Here is a 19,441-nt window from a genome sequence, read left to right as displayed (position 1 = left end):
AGGTGCTTCTATAATTTTGGGTATAGATACAGCCATCAATGGAACCACAACTCTTGCTGTCAATTTACTTTAATGCTTCATTTGTTAATGCTATATTGAAATACTTGACACTTAACATGTCACAGAGAAAAGTGGTCCATGTACCTCTCAATTTTGGAGGTTACATGTCCCAGATGAAGTGGCTTTGTCTGTTTGCCCTCTGCTGAGGGCCCCCTTGTCTAAGTCTCATCATAGCAGGTGGCATCATGGTAGGAGTGCTATCCATAGGAGAGATGATCATGTGCTGAGAAAGGAAGCCAGAGACCAGTGAGGGGTCATCTTTCTTTTTCAAAACCATCTCACAGGAACCAACTGAATTCAAGGACACCAGATTGCCTCCTTCTGAGGATGTTGTCCTAGAAAACCTGACCACCTTCTCCCTACCATCTGTTAATACCACCTTGCTGTGCAGCAAGCCTTCAGTACCTGAATCCTTCAAGGAAACCACAGCAAGTGCCTAGCAGGGACTAATAACTGAAAACCGCAAGGTGCTATTTGGCTATGATATAATATTTTTAAAGGAGTTGGTCTATGCCTTGCTTAGGGAAACCTTCAGAAAATGGTCATTGGAACCATCCTTAAAGATATCCTTTATACATGCAGTAAATCATTAGCATATTCAGTATTTAGTTCCTAACCTTACTAAATATCAATATGCCTGTGAATCATCTGGAAGATGTTTGAAACAGATAGCTGGGCACTATAGGACCATAGTAACTTCCAATTAATTAGGTCCAATGGTTTCCCAGTGGTTCTGCTGCTGCTGCAACAGCAGTAACTGTTCTGGGGAACCCTAGTTTGAGAACCACTAGCTGTAGTGAGTAGAAGTGCATGTTTGTTTGCTCTCTTCAGTACTGAGTGTTCTGTGAGTGCCTCACAACAGGGATGCCCTGGCAGCACAGATACAATGGAAGCTTGTCTTTGATTTTCACTCTCTCACCTGTTTATCTGCAAATTCATCTTTATGCAAGTCAGGATCCCAACATGCAAAGGGCCAATTTGCATTCTAGAATTTCCTATGCTATACTTCAGCTGCTCAGTTAAAGTGGTCGCTCTGTGCTAGAGGCTATAGAAATGCCTTTAGATATGACAGAACAACTCTTTTCTGGGGGAAGAAGGTACTGGGGTTTGACGTCAGAACCACCTGCTTGCTAGGCAGGCATTCTACTACCTGAGCCACACCCTCTTACCACTGTGCTTGGTTTTTGCCAAGGCTAGTGTATACTTGGCTTTTGCTTGGGTTGGCCTTGAGCTGTGATCCTCTTGATCATAACCTCCTGAGTAAGAAGGCTTAGAGTCCTGTGTCATAGAGTAACTCTGACTACTTGGTCCTTGATTTTGAAAAACCAAGACAGAATATTAGAAGGAAAGAAACTTCTACTTCTGAAATGTAGGAGTTGTAAAGAAGCCTCAGAGGACGGGATGCAGATGGCACTGCCCCAGTGGGACATGGCAATATGCAGGTGAAGTTGTTACACATCCAGTGGGTAGACAGTCATTGGGATGCCCAAGTTTCTGTAGGAAGTCCACGTCAGAATCTTGCCTCAGACTCTGGGGAGATCCTCTGTGCCCACTGATGCATGTTGGAAAGCAATGCCTCTCCTTGCACACAATAGTTGTGTGCTGTTTAGTCCTTCCCATCTACTGAAATCCCTTTCATCACAATTTTTCTACCTCTTGCACATCCTGAGCCATCGGTCAGTTACACATCTCATCGTGTACAGAGAAGCTTGCTCACTTTTTTCCTGTTCCTGGGATTTAACTCAGGGCTGCCAGCACTCTTGCTCTTGAACTACATTCTCAGTCCTCTTCTAGATTGTTTTAAAGATGCATTCCTACCCTAGTCCACAACTGTAATGCTTCAACCTTAACCTTCCCAAGGAGCTGGGATCCCAGACATGTGCACTGATACTCAGTTGACAGACTTCTGACCAGCTAGACAAGATCCCTGGATCACCTGTGAAGAGCAAACTTAATCACTGTGTAACCAAAATTAATGTTAAATTTCATAGCGATATAATGATATATGTATCATTTTATATCTCATTTTATTCTAAATCTTTATACCTATTTAAGTCCATGAAATCTTTTCTCATATATTGTCTCATTGAATCCCCTTCTGAATTTGTAGATTCTTCCTTGTCATGAGAAAGCTCTGTAGACAAATGTGGAATGTGCCTATTAAGCCACTATGTGTCTAAGATTGTGCTGTGTTGGGTCTGCTACTGCTCATGATCCTGTGGAATCAGATGGGATCGACTATGTTCTTTCCCTGGGAGGATGGCTCCATTCTGTATACAAAAATGATACATGTAGAATATATGATTTCCATCTATATAGCTTAGATATGTACACACTACATTTTTCAGGAAGTGTACCTCTTCAGGATATTTTGAGATTGCCTTTGCTATTAATATAGTAAAGTTAATGCACTGAAAGTTTTTAGAAAGAGTTATAAGGAGATTCAGAGAGGAGCAGAGAAACAGATATGGCTATGGCTGGCATAGTGAGGTAAGTATTGCTTTGGGTCTATGCATCATTAGCGGTGTACTCTTGAATGTACACGTGTATCTATACACATGAATGATGTTGTTATGAATGTGTATATGTTCTCCTGTACAGATGCATGCCATCCGAATACTGATCCTACACAGAACAGTGTTAAGAACAATTGTGTTTGAAGTCAGTAGTGTTGTTTCAGGATAGTAATCTGTATATTCTTTTCCATAGGAATTTGTGGTTTCACTGTCTTGGAGTTCTCTGGAAATCCCTTGTACTCCTGTTGCTATGACAGTTTTGCTAAAAATGATCTCACATAATCCACGTTGTTTTTTTTGGAATGTATATGAGCCATACAAGATCCAGCTGAACCACTTGACTTTCTGGTCCAGTTTGCTGAGGATTCTGGTTTCAGTAGAAGAACCCATAGGTAAGCTGAACCCAGGGCCACTTTGTGCCCTGCTGTCTTCTACCTATGAGCCCTGGCTTCACATCAAACTATGGTCATACTCTTCTGCATCTTGAATTCCAACTGTGGCTTTTTCCTTCTTTTCTCGTTTCCACTGTGTTGTTCTCTCTTGGTTCCATGCTCCTTTCTCAAAGGCCTCATTCTGGACCATTCCTTGAGCCATTTCTCACTTCCTTCTGCACTTAGCGCATTAGTCATTCTTCTGGGTCAGAGTGGAATCCCCTTTGTCTAGCTCTCACTCCTGTCACAGAGGGGTCCAGGACCTCAGCAGGATGAGCTGCCTCCATTCAGACCCATCCCCACTGGATAAAAGACACCAGGGGTCTTCCCATGGCTCTGGTCTTTCTGAAGGGAATCATGACATGTAGTGGACTTCTGCCTTCTCTGGGAAATGCCTTGTTCTGCAGCCAATCTCTTGTTCCAAAAAGACAGAACAATAAACTAGATTTTGCTTGAGTCCTCCAGTGCTGCAATAACTTTCTGCAGCTTTCTCTGTTGTGGAGTCTTCTTTTGAGACAGTCCCATTAGCAAGAAGCCTGCTGTGTGAGTTGTATTCAGTTTCTCCCTGAGACTCTAAATGGCTGCCTTAACAGGCTTCCTCTGTTCCTGTATAGAGCACCCCTTGTCAGAGATCCAGTCTTCCCCCAACACTCCGGAGGAGCTATTTGGAGGAATCTCTGAGCACTGCCTTTTGTACTGAGTACATAGTGGAGGCTCCTTGAGGCTCAGGAATGGCCATGTTAACCTGTACCCTCACTCAGCCTTTGGCAGTAAGCTGAAGACCCCACTCCGAGTTGTCTGGTGGCCACACACATTGACATCATGAATGTGCCCCATCCAGCTGGAGGAGAGTTTGGGAGCAGATTGCATAGCCTATTGTTCACATGACATAGGTGTTGCAGAATTGTGTCCTGGGAAACTCCCTACCCAAATGCACAAAGTCCAAAATGGTACATAATCAGGGGATTGGGAGAGAAACAAGAGTTTCTACTATCCATGTGCTTACTCAGGTGAAGAAAATGAGGACTTTGGGTCAGGAAGGAGCCTGGATCACCATTTTCCTCTTCTATGTAGATCATTTCTCTTACAGACCCTGATGGACATGGAAAGGCTATGTGACTGGTCAGAGGCTAAAACTCCCCTTCTCTTGATCACCTGCAGCTCACTAGCTTTCTCTAAGTCTTGGTTTCCTGATCTCCGCAATGGAGGTCTGTGGAACACTGGGGCTGAACTCCCTAGACTGATGAAGTTCAAGGGAATGTGGCAGAATTCTGAGGATTCCTTGGTACCAGTTTCCACTCAAAACAGCACCAATGTTTGGAGGAGACCATGAGTCCTCCCAGACCCCATTAGGCATGTGCATTCTATTGCACACATTGTAAACACAGAAACAATCACAGGGAGGCCAGGTCACTCACTGGGGAGCCCACATCAGTGGACCAGGAGCATAGTGAACTAGAATTGACACGCAGATTGTTGCAATTTGCCATACTTAGCTGGTGATCTCTACACCCAAATTCTAAACATTAATTGATGAAAAGACAGAGCCTTTGCTAATAACTTCCTCCATGCTGTCAGGGAACATCCCAATTTGCCACTGGGGTAGATGTTCATGGGAAGTCAAAGACAGCTGAAAAACTGGCCAGTGACCTGTCCACAGCTGGTTGAAACTCACCTATTCTACTAGGTCTTCACTCAGTCTTGGAGTAGATCTTACCACCAATTTCTTTCTCTCTAAGGTCTTCCCTTCCCTTCCTGTGCTGATGTGATAGTTCTGATACCCTTGTATTGTAACTCACTGATTATATGAACATTCACTGTATAATCTGTTTTGTGGATTTGTCTCCTGTGGCAACGCTGGTTTGTCTATTTAGCTCATAATGATGACACATACTATGAGTGAGCAGCATAAAATACTGCTTAGATCTCAGAATGGTAACTAGATCTGTATTTTAAAAAGAAAAGTACAAGTTCAATTCACAAACCCACAATGAAAAAATCACAAGTGATGTTAGTGAAAGGGGCAACCATGAAAGAATGGGCATGAAAATATTCCAGGTGAGGAAAGCTGGCCTGCTCTGCATACAGGAAGACTGACTGGCTGAGAGCAGACAAGTGAATAGGCCCTCTGGGTCATGCCCACGGAGATCTCGGGCTTTGCCAGCCCTCCATCATTCCTCCATTAAAATAATTACACTCTCCTAAGCCAAATGGCAAGGATCCTTTTTTTTTTTTTTAAGAATACACACTGCATTTCAAAGAATGTTTCAGCTGTGTGTGTGTGCGTGTGTGTGTGTGTGTGTGTGTGTGTGTGTGTGTTACACCATTTCATCTTCTGAAGGCATCTCAAACTCCAGTCTCAGAAGTAGATCCTATATTTAGCAACCAAAAAAAATGTCCCTTCCTCCCCCTGAATATTTACATCAGAATGTTTTCTTGACATATGCTTTCTGTCTAGCCCTGGTTGTGTGACATTCGTACATAACTACTTATTTATGGCAGCACAGCCTGGAATTGCCACGTGGCTCTTTTGTGGCTGACCCTGCCGTGACTTTCACATGAAAGCCAGCTGACGATAAGCAGACACCAGTTGATTCTCCCCATTCCTTTCCTCTTCACAGCCTCCCTCTGCAGTTCATAGCCATCATACATTTATAGAAAACAAAAGTTCAAGGATGCTTGTACTCATTATTTTTATAACAACTCTTCTCTCTGTCTTTTGTCCTGCATTTAGCCTTGGAACCCCTAAGGAAAATGTCAAGTTTGTTTTTCTGTTTTTATTTTTAACATAGTGGCAGTTTACAGTTTTGACCCAAATCCTGTAGATTGTTTAGAGTTGGGGCTGAGAGGAAAGCAAAGTGATGCTGTCTTTTCATTGGCCCTCACAATAGTTTTGTTTATTAAGCACCCACAGAAACAGCACAAATGTTTTGTCATTACTTAATTGGTTTCTTTTACTTACAATTTGAAATAGATGGGGTTGGGGGATTTGCCTCTAAGGCCTTGTCCCTCCCTCCCCTCCACCCTGCCCCCATCTCTCACCAGGGTACCCTGGGTTCCCCAGTCTGCTCTTCTTCTAGCACTTCCTTCCATGTGTCGACAGACTAAAAAGCCAAAGCACTAGTGGCTCTCTGCTCAACATCAATCAGCCAAGGAATGCGTGGCCTGGAACAACCGACAGCCGCTCTGATCCTGAGTGTCCTCAGTGGGACCCTCGCCAGTGGAAAAGGAATGCTCTGAAAGGGAGAGAAAGACCCCCAAATGCAGTGGGAATTCACACCATGAAAATGTGCCAGAACCTACAAACTTGAGAGTGGACCAGATCTGTCTGAAGGGTACAAATGATGAACAACTTTAAGTTAGTTAGAGTTTGGAAGTCATTGGAAGGTACTTAAACCAGTGTATTGACACAATGGACTAAAAGAATAAGAATAACCCCAGTCCCATGCCTAGAAAAATTCCTATTGGAGCAGAGAGTTCCAGGCAAAATGAAAAGGGAGGAAAGAATCGGTCAGTTTTCAGCCCCTAAGCCGAATGCATGTTTTTGTTTTCCATACATTACTTTGTTTTGCTGCCAGTCCTAGGACTTTGAACTTCAGGGTCTGGGTGCTGTCCCTGGGCTTTTGTGCATAGGGCTAGCACACTACCACTTGAGCCACATCTCTGCATTTGGTTCAACATGACCCTGCCATGGTGGCTAATTGGAGTTAAAAGGTGGCTTTGAATCACAATCCTTAGATTTCACCCACAGGAGTAGCTAGGATTACAGGTGTGGCACCAGTGCCTGACACATTTTTTATACTATAACATGAATCTATTCGTGGAGTCTCTGTTAAAATTATTATATTGACTATGTTAAAAAAAAAAAAACCCTAAACTGGCATCTACTTACTGAATAAAGAAAAAGAAGTGTCCTAACAAGTCGTTTAAGGATTCAGGTGGACCTGTTGCAACAATGAGAAGTACAAAATGTCATGTCAAAAACGAGCTTTACACTGTCGGTTTGGGGGGGGGGGAGGAGGGGAAGGATTGGGTGGGGGGGAGGGGGGAGGCTGGAAAGGGAGGTGAAGGGTAAACAAAGGAGGCTGCAATGCTTGGTATGAAATGTATGCATTATCCTGCCCATGTAATTGTAACCCCTCTGTACAGTATGTTCTCAAATAAAATAAAATAAAATTTAAAAAAAAAAAGAAAAAGAAGTGTCCTAATATTTGAGCACCTATTGTGTATAAGTATTACCCTATTAAATTCTTTATCTCATTTAATCTTCACAATTACTCTGTGTAATAGATCTTACAGCCCCTAGTTCATAGATTAAGAAACTAAGTCTCAAAGATAGGAAGGATTTGCTTGCAATATCTAATAACTAATTTGCAAAACCATGATTTGAACTAAATTTAATCGTATTCTAAAGCCTAGTGATCTCCCTATGGCAGTGTACATCAAAACAATTTGAACACTCTTTGGCTGAGTTGCTCTCAACTATGTGTGTCTTTTCTGAAATAGCCAGCATCCTGCTTCAGCCACCAGGATGCCCATTGGAGGACCACTGACCTTCCATTTGGATGTGTAGCCAAAACAGACTTTTAAAAGATTGGCCACTTTCACTGAAGAATTTATGCTTTTCTCTTTACCACCCATGTTCATTACTTTTATCATCTGTATGACCAAAATAACTAAGGACAGTTTGGAAGGAAGATATATTTTCACTCATAGCTTCAGAAGACTCAGCGCATGGCCACTTGGCTCTGCTGTTCCTGGGCTCATTTTGAGGTGGAACCTCATGGTGGGAGAAGCAGTGTGGAAGGGAGCTGCTCACCTCATGCCCACAGGCTAGCACTCAGGACCCTGCTCTCCAAGGATCCATCCCAGCGGTCTCTGCCCTCCAGCCAGGCCTTAGCATTCAATGGTCCTGAACCACCTGCAGTCACTACAAGCTGGAGACCAAGAATTCATCACATGAACTCTTGGGGAACACTTCATATTCAAACCATAACACCATCTTTGACAAACAAATCTCACTTCTCTATATTTGCCATCCTTGAGCAATAAGTCATTTTTATCTTGGTCCCCAAATCATACAATCTCCTAGGAATAAAAGATAAGAATAATTCAGTTGTGGAGGTCTACAACAAAATCCCATTTAATGAGGGAAAAAAAACATAATTATATTAAGTGAAGTAAGCTAGGCCCAAAGAAACATAGGTCCCATGGTTTCCCTTATTTACAATAGCTAGTATATGTCTGAGTCAAGAAGAAAAGGTCAGATAAGGTGATGTTAGGGAAATGAACCCTAAGATATGTATTCAAATGTTTTTTTCTTTCATGTGATTGTTTCTAACACATTTATAAGATTATTTCTTTGTTGCTCTGTATGTCCCTCCCCCACAGTATAACCTCTGCTTTCACTGTATTTGATGTTGGTATAATTTGTGGAGGGGAAGGGGAAAAACATATCATTTAAATAGGGATACAGGTGGACCCATTGCAACAATGAGATGTACAAGTCGTTATGTCGAAAATGAACTTCATAATCTTGGTGAGGGGGTTGGGGGGAGGATTGGGTGGGGAGGGCGGGTGCAGGGTGTGAAGGGATGGGAAGGGGAAACAAAGGAGGCGGCCACAATGCTTGATAAGAAATGTACTCATTATCTTGCACATGTAATTGTTACCCCTCTGTACAGTATTTTGACAATAAAAAGTAATTCAGTTGTTGAGGTCTACAACTATTATCCAATTTAATGAGGAAAACAAAACATAGAAGTCTGGTTTTCACCATCAAGGTGGACCCACAGCACCAAGTAGGTTAGAGTAGTGCAAAACCCAAATGCTCATCCCATTATGCAAGTCAGTGGTAAGTGATTGTTCCCAAATATGACAAATGCCAGGGGTACTCAAGCCACTACAAGCCACTACGAACAGACATTGTCCACAGACCCCTATTTCAGAATACACCATCTCAAACCTTTGTTACTCAGTAGTACTAAAAGCTGACATTCTGTGGACACTCAGCAAAGGCATGAACCATGCTCGTCACTTTCCTTCATCTAGCCGCCCTTCATCCTCAACTCCAGCCCTATTGGTTAAGTTTACTCATTAAATCTGTTCTCCATGTAAGATAACCAAGGCATATGGAGGTGCCTTCAGCTTACTTCACCAATTATTTTGCAACATCCTAGAGAACTGAATTTCTCTAATTCTCTTTGCGGTGGACCCAGTTTTCCCTCAGTTTGTTATGGACAAATTATAAAAAAAGAAAATACTCAAAAAAGAAAAGACATAAAATTTGTCCTTGAGATTCAGTAGAATTATTGTGTCAATTTAAGATAAATGCTTAGCCTCAATTTCCCAATGTCTATACATGTCACAAATGTTTGAGGATCTTGCGGGTTTGAGGACCATATTTTGAGTAGTCCTATATCTTAAAAAGCTAATATTATAAGCTGGGTATATTCAAAGGCAGATGGCTAATGCCAAAGCCTATGACATCACTCTTTTGATGTACTCTTACATAGAAAAATTGTCTAACCAGTTCCTTGCAGATTTCTAAGTATCAGCCATCAATAGTATTACCATTATTCTATTCTATGTAGTTCTCAAGTAATGCGTCCATTATTAAGGTCAGCAGTGAAGATCCTTACAGACAATTTGTACTATATGAAATTAATACCATGTGTTTTTATTGCATGAAACATAAGTTTCCTTTAGATGATAAATCCATTGATCAGAGCATATATTCCTCTTTTGAGCTATCTGATCAAGTCTGATAATAATAATAATGCTAATAATTGGCATTTACACATCACATTTGATAAGGATAAGGAATAAAAGTTGTATTTTCACAGGGACAATTTCTCCAGGGTGTTTATATGATACATCAGAGGAATGTTTGTTGAATAAATACTGCAACCTCTTAAATTTTCTCCTCATCAGAGACTTGTGGATAATCTGTAAGCAACTGGTATCCCCTTTGCCACAGGACTAAACTTCAGATTTAATTTCTGCAGTTGTCCATCACTTTTCCTGTCCAAAGACCATTCTACAAGATCATGTTCTGATGGTTTTCTCAGGTGTTTAAATTCAAGAATTGAAAGCGATGCTGGAGGAAGAGAGGATTTCTGTTAAAAGTGGGAGAGAGGATGAAAGACAGGGAATCAAGTCTGCCTATAATAAGCACTTCTTTCAGTATAAACTAGAATTAGAAGTGCATGTCAGGTGGAGATTAGTTCTAAGACTCTTCATTTTTAAAATTACCCTTTTTTTGCTATCCCATTTGGTTATACTTACAGAAGAGCAGATGTCAGTAAAGATTTATAATTCTCCTTCTCCATGATTGATGGAAAGGTAATGAAAAAAGTTATTTCCAAGACAAGTGTATCAGTTAGAATATTCTTTTAAGAAAATGAAAGTATATTACATAGTTACCTAATGTATCCTCAGTGTAGACTTGTAACTGGCATTATTTTTTTCCCAGGGCTGAGGACCGAACCCAGGGCCTTGCATGTGCCTTGCTGGCACCCTTCTGATGCACTAAACCCCCAGCCCCGTAACTGGCATTATTGTATCTACTTGAAATATGGGGAAACTAAGGTGGAAATTCACTTGTGACTTCAGGCAGTTTCTCAGTACCTTTTATTTTAGAGGTGAGTCCATATAAACACGCCTCTCCTTTTTCAGTTAAATTCTTTCTACTGCTCACTAATATGCATTTCTCATAGTCAATAATGAAAGCTCAGATACTCTAAGTCATCCACAGTCCCTCACTTGAAGGCCCCCATAGTAATTACATTGACATTCCTGCCATCCAACTTTTTATACAATTTTACTCACATAAGGCCTGGATTGTATACCTAACTTGAGTCCGGTTTCCCTTATTTCTATTACACTATGAGCAAGATATCCCTGTCGATGCCTGCTCATTTTGACCCTGGTTTATAGGAAGAACAGAGTAATAGGTTTCTGAGGTTAGGAAATGGATCCTCACAAGCCAGCCCTTAAAGGAGATCCTTGGCATGCTTTACAGCAGCGCAGGCTCTCCTTGGGCCCCGTTAGCCAGCTGCGCTGCAGTGTGGGAAAGAGGTACCTGGCCCTCTGGAACAAGCTGGGGCTTTCCCTGGCTGTTGGGCAGTCTGCCTGGGCATCCTGTTCATAGAGCCAGGACTGAAGTCGGGTCATGAGGCAAGACTCCCACCACAAGGACAGCCTGGCAGTCAGCATGTTGACAGACCAGCCAGCATGTTGACAGACCAGCCAGGAGCCATCTTTTGTTGTTGTTGTTTTTTAACGTGTTGTCTGGTTATACCTAGACTTCCAAGATTCATGACAGCCCTGACAAGGGGGTAAATGTTTAGCGTTGGCCAGAGGAAAGTCTCAAGGAAGGCCAGTCCTCATGCCAGAGAACTTGGATCTCCATTTCAGATCCAGGCAAGCTGAAAGGCTTAAGTTGATGGAGGGATGAGAAGGTATTTATCATAACAGCACAGGGAAGAGAGCACCCGGAGGGACACTCCCAGAACACTTAAGGCCAGCACATGTTTGCACACAGGCACGGGCACTCACAGGTCTAGACTTACAAAACAACACTCAGATTATAGACAGGAATACTTAAAATGACCAAGACCAACGTCACTCATGCCTAGTGTGAACCCACCCTCATTCACGCTCTCACCACTTGGGGGGGGAGCCCGTGAACGAGGTAGTGCTCTGGGCAGCGCTCAGGACCAGCCAAGCCCTTTTCCTCGAAGTGCACGTTCTTCAATACATCAGGTGTATTGTTTACAACGGCTACTTCTTGTTGTAGTTTAAAACAGGTTAGAGATATGCCAACAAGATGCATTATTTGGCCCTCTCCTGAGTCCTATTCTTCAGAAGGAAACGACAGAGTATTATTGGGCAAACTGACTAAACAGGAATTCAGATGACAGATTTGCTTATTTCATTGTTTCACATGTACATTAGGTAACATCATCTTCCTACCACTAGGAAATATACACTGAAGGATGGTGATAGATATGCAACTTACCCCATTGGAAGAAAAAGGTTTAAAAAACAAGGACAAAAAGGGTGGCATATCAACAAAGATTGATCTAGATATAGAACGTGTATTTCAGTACTCTTTTAACACTGTACTATTTTTATTTCATAACATTTTGTAAATTTGAAATTATTTCCCAATGAAAAAAAATCCATTTTACTTTGTAAAATGAGCCAAGGCATAATGTCCTCTAATCATGTCATAAACTTCACTAAGTCATATCTGATTTATGAATGTTTCATTCACCTGCTAATTCAAGAGTGCAAGATATACCAGAGATGGTACACTAAGGTAAACCTTCCAGCACGTCTCCCTCCCCTGACATGAGCCAGATACACTTATGTCCCCTCTGTATCTACAGGAAATATATTGAAGTATAATTGTACCATTCGCTGTCCAATTTTAAATCACTTTCTCTAATAAGTACCCTGAGATCCCAGCTAGGTGATAAAAATGGAAAATGCCAGAAAATTATCCCTTTAAATACAACCCTCTCTTTCCTCTGTGTGTGTGTGTGTGTGTGTGTGTGTGTGTGTGTGTGTGTGTGTGTGTGTGTGTGTGTGTGTGTGTGTGTGTGTGTGTGTGTGTGTGTGTGACTGGTTTTAAGGCCTGAAGTCAGGGCTTTGGTGCTGTTCCTTAGCTCTTTTGCTCAAGGCTGGTGCTCAACCACTTGAGTCACAGCTCCACTTCCATCCCTCTCTTAATGCTTCACTAGAGTCTGGTTCCTGCCTACAGGCTTGCTGGCCTCCTTTCCTATCTGCTTTTGTGACTTCCTTTCTGCCTGCTTTGCTGATTCTTCCCTTCCCTCCTGATTTCCTTTTACCCAGGTCAGATAGTTTTTTCCCCTCTCCGCACTGTTTACACCTCCCCCATCTAGTTTCCCAATAAATCTCTGGCATGTCAAATCTTGTCTTGGTATCTGTCTTCAAAGGATCTAGACTAACAGCCTCCTATTTTTAAAGGCATCCATAGAGAACTAAGGTATTACACTTAGTCACCTTTCCTAGCCTTCATCAGTAGTACATTAAAAGGCTTCTCCAATGCAGACAAGACTTTGAAGAAGATTGGAGTGGAAAAGGTAGTTGGATAATTTTAACAGGTGATGGAATCAAATCTCCACCACAGTGCTAGCTCTGCTGCATAGTATAGAAACAGGCCTTGTTCGGGACTTGCACGGATCCCACACAAACATGCTTTACTTCTGAATACAGACAGCAACGCAATAGAATGGCAACTTCCTTGATAGCTTTAACTCCCTATTTGCTTCCCCAACCGGTTGTAAATGTCGACCTCGAGGACCCGAATTCCATGTTAGCTATTCTTCCTCTCTAGGCTTATGTTGCCCACGCCCCACTTGGATTTCTACAAGTCACAAGTTCACTTCTGTTTTCTCTTGAACTGTAACTCATTCATTCCTGCTGTTGTCCTTACTAAGGTCCCAGGCCATGAGTCCTCTGCTGCACCACACACATCCATCTCAAAGTTAGCTCCTTTGAAAGCTCCTTTCAGTCTGCTTACTTTTTTTTTGTTTTGTTTTTGTTTTGTTTCGTTTTTGTTGGTCGTGGGGCTTGAACTCTGGGCCTGGGGACTGTCCCTCAGCTCTTCAGCTCAAGGCGAGCGCTCTACCACTTGAGCTACAGCACCACGTCCGGTTTTCTGGTGGTTTATTGGAGATAGGAGTCTCACGGTCTCTCCTGCCCGGGTTGGCTTTGAACCGCGATCCTCAGATCTCAGCCTCCTGAGTAGCTAGGATTACAGGCGTGAGCCACCAGCGCCCGGCTTGCTTACTTTCTTAAAAAATGGTTTCCCCCACGCCCTGGTTGTTGCCTTGCCAGCCAGCAGCTGGTTCTTCTCTGTCCCTGCAAGAATCCTACTGCTGCTGACTGGGTCTTTCCTTCTTTATCCCATTAGTCACCTAATGATATCCCTGCCGCTCAGCTTCTAAAGTTCTCCACACTGAAGCCATGGTGATTTTTCTAACAACACAGCCGTTAAGTTGTTTTGTGATGTCCTTGCATACTTTTCAAGCTCTTTTTTTCTGTAGTTGTGATAAAGCCTACAGACATTCAACTACCACCCTCACCCCCTGCCATGATGGATCTCATTCATTTTAAATAAGATTAGAGAAAAATAAGGCACCATTCAGTTCTGTAACACTGACATGGGAGAGGCCATTTTTTTATTTTGAGATCATATTTTAGAAATACAGAGATAATATACCTCATATAAAGGTACAGGATTTGCCTGGCACCAGTGGCTCATGCCTCTAATCCTTACTACTCAGGAGACTAAGATCTGAAGATCATGGTTTGAACAAAGTTACTTCAGGCAAGGAAGTCCTGAGACTTTTTATTTCCAATTAATCACAGAAAAAGCTGGAAGTAGCACTGTGGCTCAAGTGGCAGAGCACTAGCCTTGAGCAAAAGAAATCTCAGTGATGGCTCTCAGGCCCTGAGTTCAAGCCCCAGGACTGGCAAAAAAAGTTTAGATTTTAAATAAGTACTGTGGCAAGTTTTGACAAATACATAATATACCCTAACACATTAAAGAACTCTTTCATCATACCCCCCAAATTATGCTTTAATTAGGAAATGACTTAAAAATAAATTACAGGAGAGAATGATTTAAAAATATAAAATCATCCAGCACCATTGTTTTAACCCTTTACAATTAGTTCAGTGAATTTACCTTATTTTTTGTTGTTATTCCTGGGGACATACATTTTCATTTGTTGAAACATCCTTCCTCCTGATAAAAGTGATATTTAGAAACAGAGTAGATTTTAACAGAATTCCATTACCTTACCCCTAAAACATGCCAAAGCCTACCATCTATTAATCTCATAGTGATTGTCATTTCATGTTTTGTTTATTTGTCTAGTGTGTATGCACAAAACTCATTTGCAGATCTTCCTTGGCATGTAGTCTCTGGCCAGGTCCAGAGAGTTCCAGAGATATTTGTTGAATAAATACTCAATGTTAATGGCCTAGGTTAGTGACTTGTAAGACATATGTGAAGTTCAGACTTTATGCCAAGGCAAGATGCCCATTATGGTGTGTGTGTGTGTGTGTGTGTGTGTGTGTGTGTGTGTGTGTGTGTGTGTTTCTACAAATGCCATGATTAGATCTGTGCTTTAGAAAAGCAACTCAAAGCAGTGTAAAGACTATAAACAAGTGACAAAAATAGTTACAAGGATTGAGTTGGGCATACATGGTGTGTGTGTGTGTGTGTGTGTGTCTGTGTGTGTGTGTCTGTGTGTGTCTCTGTGCATGTATGTACATACTGGTCAGTCCTGCGGCTTAGACTTGGAGCCTGAGTGTTGTCCCTCAGATTTTACACTCAGGGCTCGTTTTCTACTGCTTGAGCCATAATTGCACTTGTGAGGGGTGGTTGATTGAAGAGTCTCACAGACGTTTTTGCCTGGGCTGGCTTTGAATCACGATCCTCAGATATCAGCCTCCTCAGTAGCTAGGATTATAGGAATGAGCCACCAATGCCCAGCTCTATGAGGTGGTTTTTGTTGTTTTTGTCAGTCATGGGGCCTGAACTCTGGGCCTGGGCGCTGTTCTCAGCTCCTCAGCTGAAGGCTAGCGCTCTAACACTGAGCCACCGTTCCAGCCCAAATATGGGGTAAAAGGAGTGGAGTTCAAACAGAGTGAAAAATTCAAAAAAAACTTTTTGAATTTAAATATTTTATTGGCTTCAATGCATATACACTTGAACAATTCACAAGTGAAGAGTGGAGACACTTGCTATTCTCATTATAGATGTTCTATAATCGTGTATTATGTTATTCTGAAATACATTTCTGTACTTATTGGCTGTATGTTTTCCACTACAGGACACCTCCATTTGTTCTATTAGGATTATTTTTTCCAAACAAGTTAAATGACCTTCTCTTCTTCACAGTTTGCACCGTTTCTCACCCCTCAGTATCCTATCATCATAGTAGATTAAAATACAAATGAGAAAATTCAGTGTTGATGGCGCAGAGCATGATTTAAAAAAAAAAAAACATGCATGAATGCACCAACATATCATGTTCAATAATGGGATGACTCATTTGAGGAAATACAAACTTTTCCTGAAAAAAGTCTAAAGTATCAAATATATCAAAAATAATGTGAGTATGCTAATACGGGATTCATAAAAATACCATCTCTACTACAAGGAGCTAATACAAAACCCGTGTCATCGCTTCCCATCCTCCTTCACACGGCCCCTTCTCTGCTGACCAGTGGACTAGGAGATGTCTCTCGCTTTTGGCCCCTCCCTCATCCTAACAAGCCCAGAGAGAGTGGCGCCCAGCGGCCATGTCCCCAAGTATGTGAAGGAGGGCAGGAGCCGTGCTCTGGGCGTTAGCCTCCAGGTCTCTGGATGGCAACTACCAGAAACCGATCATTTGCGTCAGTCTATAGATGAAAGGGAAGGAGGCCTGGTTGTCCGGGCCTGCATGTTCTTGGTGCTGCTGGATGCCAGGCTGCAGCAACACCACCTGCTCTGCGGTGGGGCTGTCTTGGGGGCAAGACACCCCGGCTTCTCCTGGGGCAGGCTCCGTGTTGTCTTCAAGTTGCGCCTTAGACCTGTGCTCCTGCTCCTCCCCAACTTCCCCTTGCAAGGGCCCCGCCAGGTCTGCTGGGGCCTCTGCAGCAGGGGTAAGGTCAGCGGCCTGCCTCGAGTCCCGGCCCTCTCTTCCTTGCCCTGTCAGGCACAGTAGCAGTTCCTGCAGCTCCTTCTTCTTCTCCATCTTCTCCTGCATCAGCCGGCGGACACACTCTTCTTTCTCACGCTGCAGCTCATCCAGGACGCCCATCTGCTCTTCACAGGATGCCATCTCCTCCTCCATGGCACTGATGCATTCTGACAGCAGGCTGCAGCGACGGGGGATGTCGTCCACTGGACTCTGCTGGTCCACCTGGCCAGGCAAGTCGTAGGTGAAGCAGATCTTCAGCCTCTTTGTGGGACTCTGGCTGTCCTGCTCTCCCTCCCCAGGTGCGCTGTGGTGCCAGGTCTTGGGGTAGAGGGCCTGGCGCTCCAGCTCTGTCTGGCACTGTGCTGCCAGGTGGGCCAGGCCCTCACAGCAGGCCTGCTGCTCCTGCAGCTCACGGCTGAGCTGCGCCTTCTTAGATTCAGCAATAGATAGTGCTGCACAGTAAAAATCCCACATGGTATGTGGGTTGTCCACATCCTCTGGGACGGTCACAGCAGGGGGAGCCGCCTCCTCCCCGTTGTCATCCACTCTGCTCACTCCTTCACCTTCTCTAGGGAGAGTCAGGAGCTTCAGCTGCGAACGCAGCTGCGCATTCTCCTGCCTCATGGCTTCCAGGCACGTCAGTGTGTCCTGGAACTTTGGAGGCACCATCCGGTCCTCCAATGTGCTCTGCACCTGCTTCTGCTGCAGCTGCTCCAGCAACTGGGTCTGCCTCCGCAGGTGCTGCTGCAGGGCCTCCTTCTCCGTGCTCAGCTGCTGATGGGTGGCCAGGTGCTGCTCACAGGTGGCTCTGAGCTCCTGCAGCTGGGCCAGAGACTGGTCCTGCAGCTCTTGGGCCTCTTGGTGCTTGGACTCAGCCATCTCCTTCCATTCTTTGAACGTCTCCTCCCGCTGCTCCAGCTTCTCCTGAAGATGTTTCTTCTCCTGCTGCTCGGCGTGCAGGAGGCCGGCGAGCGAGTCCTTCTCATTGCTCAGCCTCTGCCAGGCGTCCTGCAGCTGAGCCAGCTGCTCTTTCAGCTCGCGGTTGCACACCAGCATGTGTCTGTTGCTCTCCTGCTCCTTCTCCATCGTCTCCAGGATCTTGCACCGGTCCGAGGCATGCTGTTCCCATTCTTCCACCTTCTTCTCCAGTAGCCATAGCCGCTGCTGCTGCTCCAGGCTCTGGAGATGGAGGCTCTGGTTCTCCTCCACCTGGAGGTGAAGGTGCTCCTCCAGGGTCTCGAGCTCCTTCTGCAACTGCAGGGCCTGAGCCTGCAGCCACTGCTCAGCCTGAGATGGCCCCGCAGGGCGCTGCAGCTCTGCCAGCTGCACTCTCAGCTCCACCAGCTCCCCCTCCAGTTCCAACACCTGCCTGGCCCCTTGCTCTTTCTCCTCTCTCAGCCTGCCCACCTCCTCTAAGAGCTGCCAGGCCTTCTCCTTCCCTGTACACCTCTCCACCATCAGTTCTTCCTCCAGAGAGTCTCTCTCCAGCTTGAAGGTGGTGGCCAGCTCTCTCATGCTCTGGAGTTGTCTTTCCAACTCTGCGTGCTCCACCAGCACCTGCTGACACATGTGCATTTGTATATCCATGTTGCCCTTCTGCATCAGGAGCGCATCCAGCCTGTCCCGCAGCTCAATGTTCTCATATTCCAGGTCTTCACAGCTTCTGCTCTTCTGCTGGAGCTGAAGGGTCACATGGTTCAGGGCTTTCATGAGCTCGAGGTTGTGGAGCTCGGAGTCAGTCTCCGTGGTGGAGATCGCAGACAGCTTCATCTCCAGCTCCCTCATGCGCTGCGCTATAGCCTGCAGGCGGCTGATGAGGTGGTCCTGCTCCAGGGCTCTTCCATCGGCCACCTGCCACATGTGGGCCAGGGCAGATTGTAAACTGGATTTTTCTGAAGCCACCATCTGCACTGATAGATTGTACTGCTCCCGCTCTGCTCCCAGTGCCTCGTGCATACAGGCGGTCTCCTCCTGCCGCTCCTGCAGCTCCTTATTCTCCTGCTTCAGTAGGTCGATCTCTCTGCAGAGCTTCTCGTTTTGTATTCTGCTGGCATCGAGGGCAAGCACCAGGTGTTGGTAGCACCTTTCGAGGTCCTCGGTGGTGGAGGGACCCGGGTCACTCTTGACCCCGGCAGCTCTGACTGTGCCCAGAAGCGGGGGAGGCTCAAGGCCTGCGTGGTCTTTGGCCACACCCTCAGCTGAATGACCGTCCCCGGCGGCGTTTGTCTTGGGGTTACCTCCTTTTTTAGTCTTCTTCTTTCTCTTGGGTTCTGCAGATCCGGCAGGACCATTCCTCCGCTGATATTCTTCCAGGAGTCTCTTTCCTGCGACTAACTTTTTCAGTCGTGTTTGTTCAGACATCCCAGCTCTGGGACGGGGAAGATGTGGGGGCCACATTCCCAGGCTCTTGGATGTCACGTCCGTTCTCCAGTCACCACCAACTATATCTACCTCGATGCACCAACTATGTCACCTCGATTCACCTCGATTTGCTCCCTCACCACTCCGTACCTCTACCTCCCTCCACGCCTGGTAGTGGTGTGAGTCAGTTGAGGGAATACCAGTGCTACTAGGCAGCATGGAAGGTGGGCGTGGCCTCTATTCTTGGATCCCATTGGTCAGAAAAACAGGGGAAAAATGGGGGGGTGTGGCCAGAATCTTGTGACTCAGGCAGAATGGGGTAGTCAAAATGACAGCTGCTCCTGTG

At 44.6% G+C, this 19,441-nt stretch overlaps 1 protein-coding gene across 1 annotated transcript; it reads right to left on the bottom strand.

The window, feature by feature from the left end:
• Positions 1-16,425: 16,425 nt before the first annotated feature.
• LOC122114857 (golgin subfamily A member 2-like) lies at positions 16,426-19,095 on the bottom strand. Its single transcript, XM_042688118.1, has one exon. The coding sequence runs from the start codon at positions 19,093-19,095 to the stop codon at positions 16,426-16,428; it is 2,670 nt and encodes an 889-aa protein (XP_042544052.1).
• Between the last annotated feature and the right edge of the window lie 346 nt (positions 19,096-19,441).

Source organism: Dipodomys spectabilis, unplaced genomic scaffold, assembly GCF_019054845.1.
Source record: "Dipodomys spectabilis isolate Male_0828 unplaced genomic scaffold, ASM1905484v1 ptg000112l, whole genome shotgun sequence".
NCBI lineage: Eukaryota > Metazoa > Chordata > Mammalia > Rodentia > Heteromyidae > Dipodomys > Dipodomys spectabilis.
The sequence above is the reverse complement of the archived record's forward strand: the minus strand, read 5'-3'. Positions and strand labels throughout refer to the sequence as shown.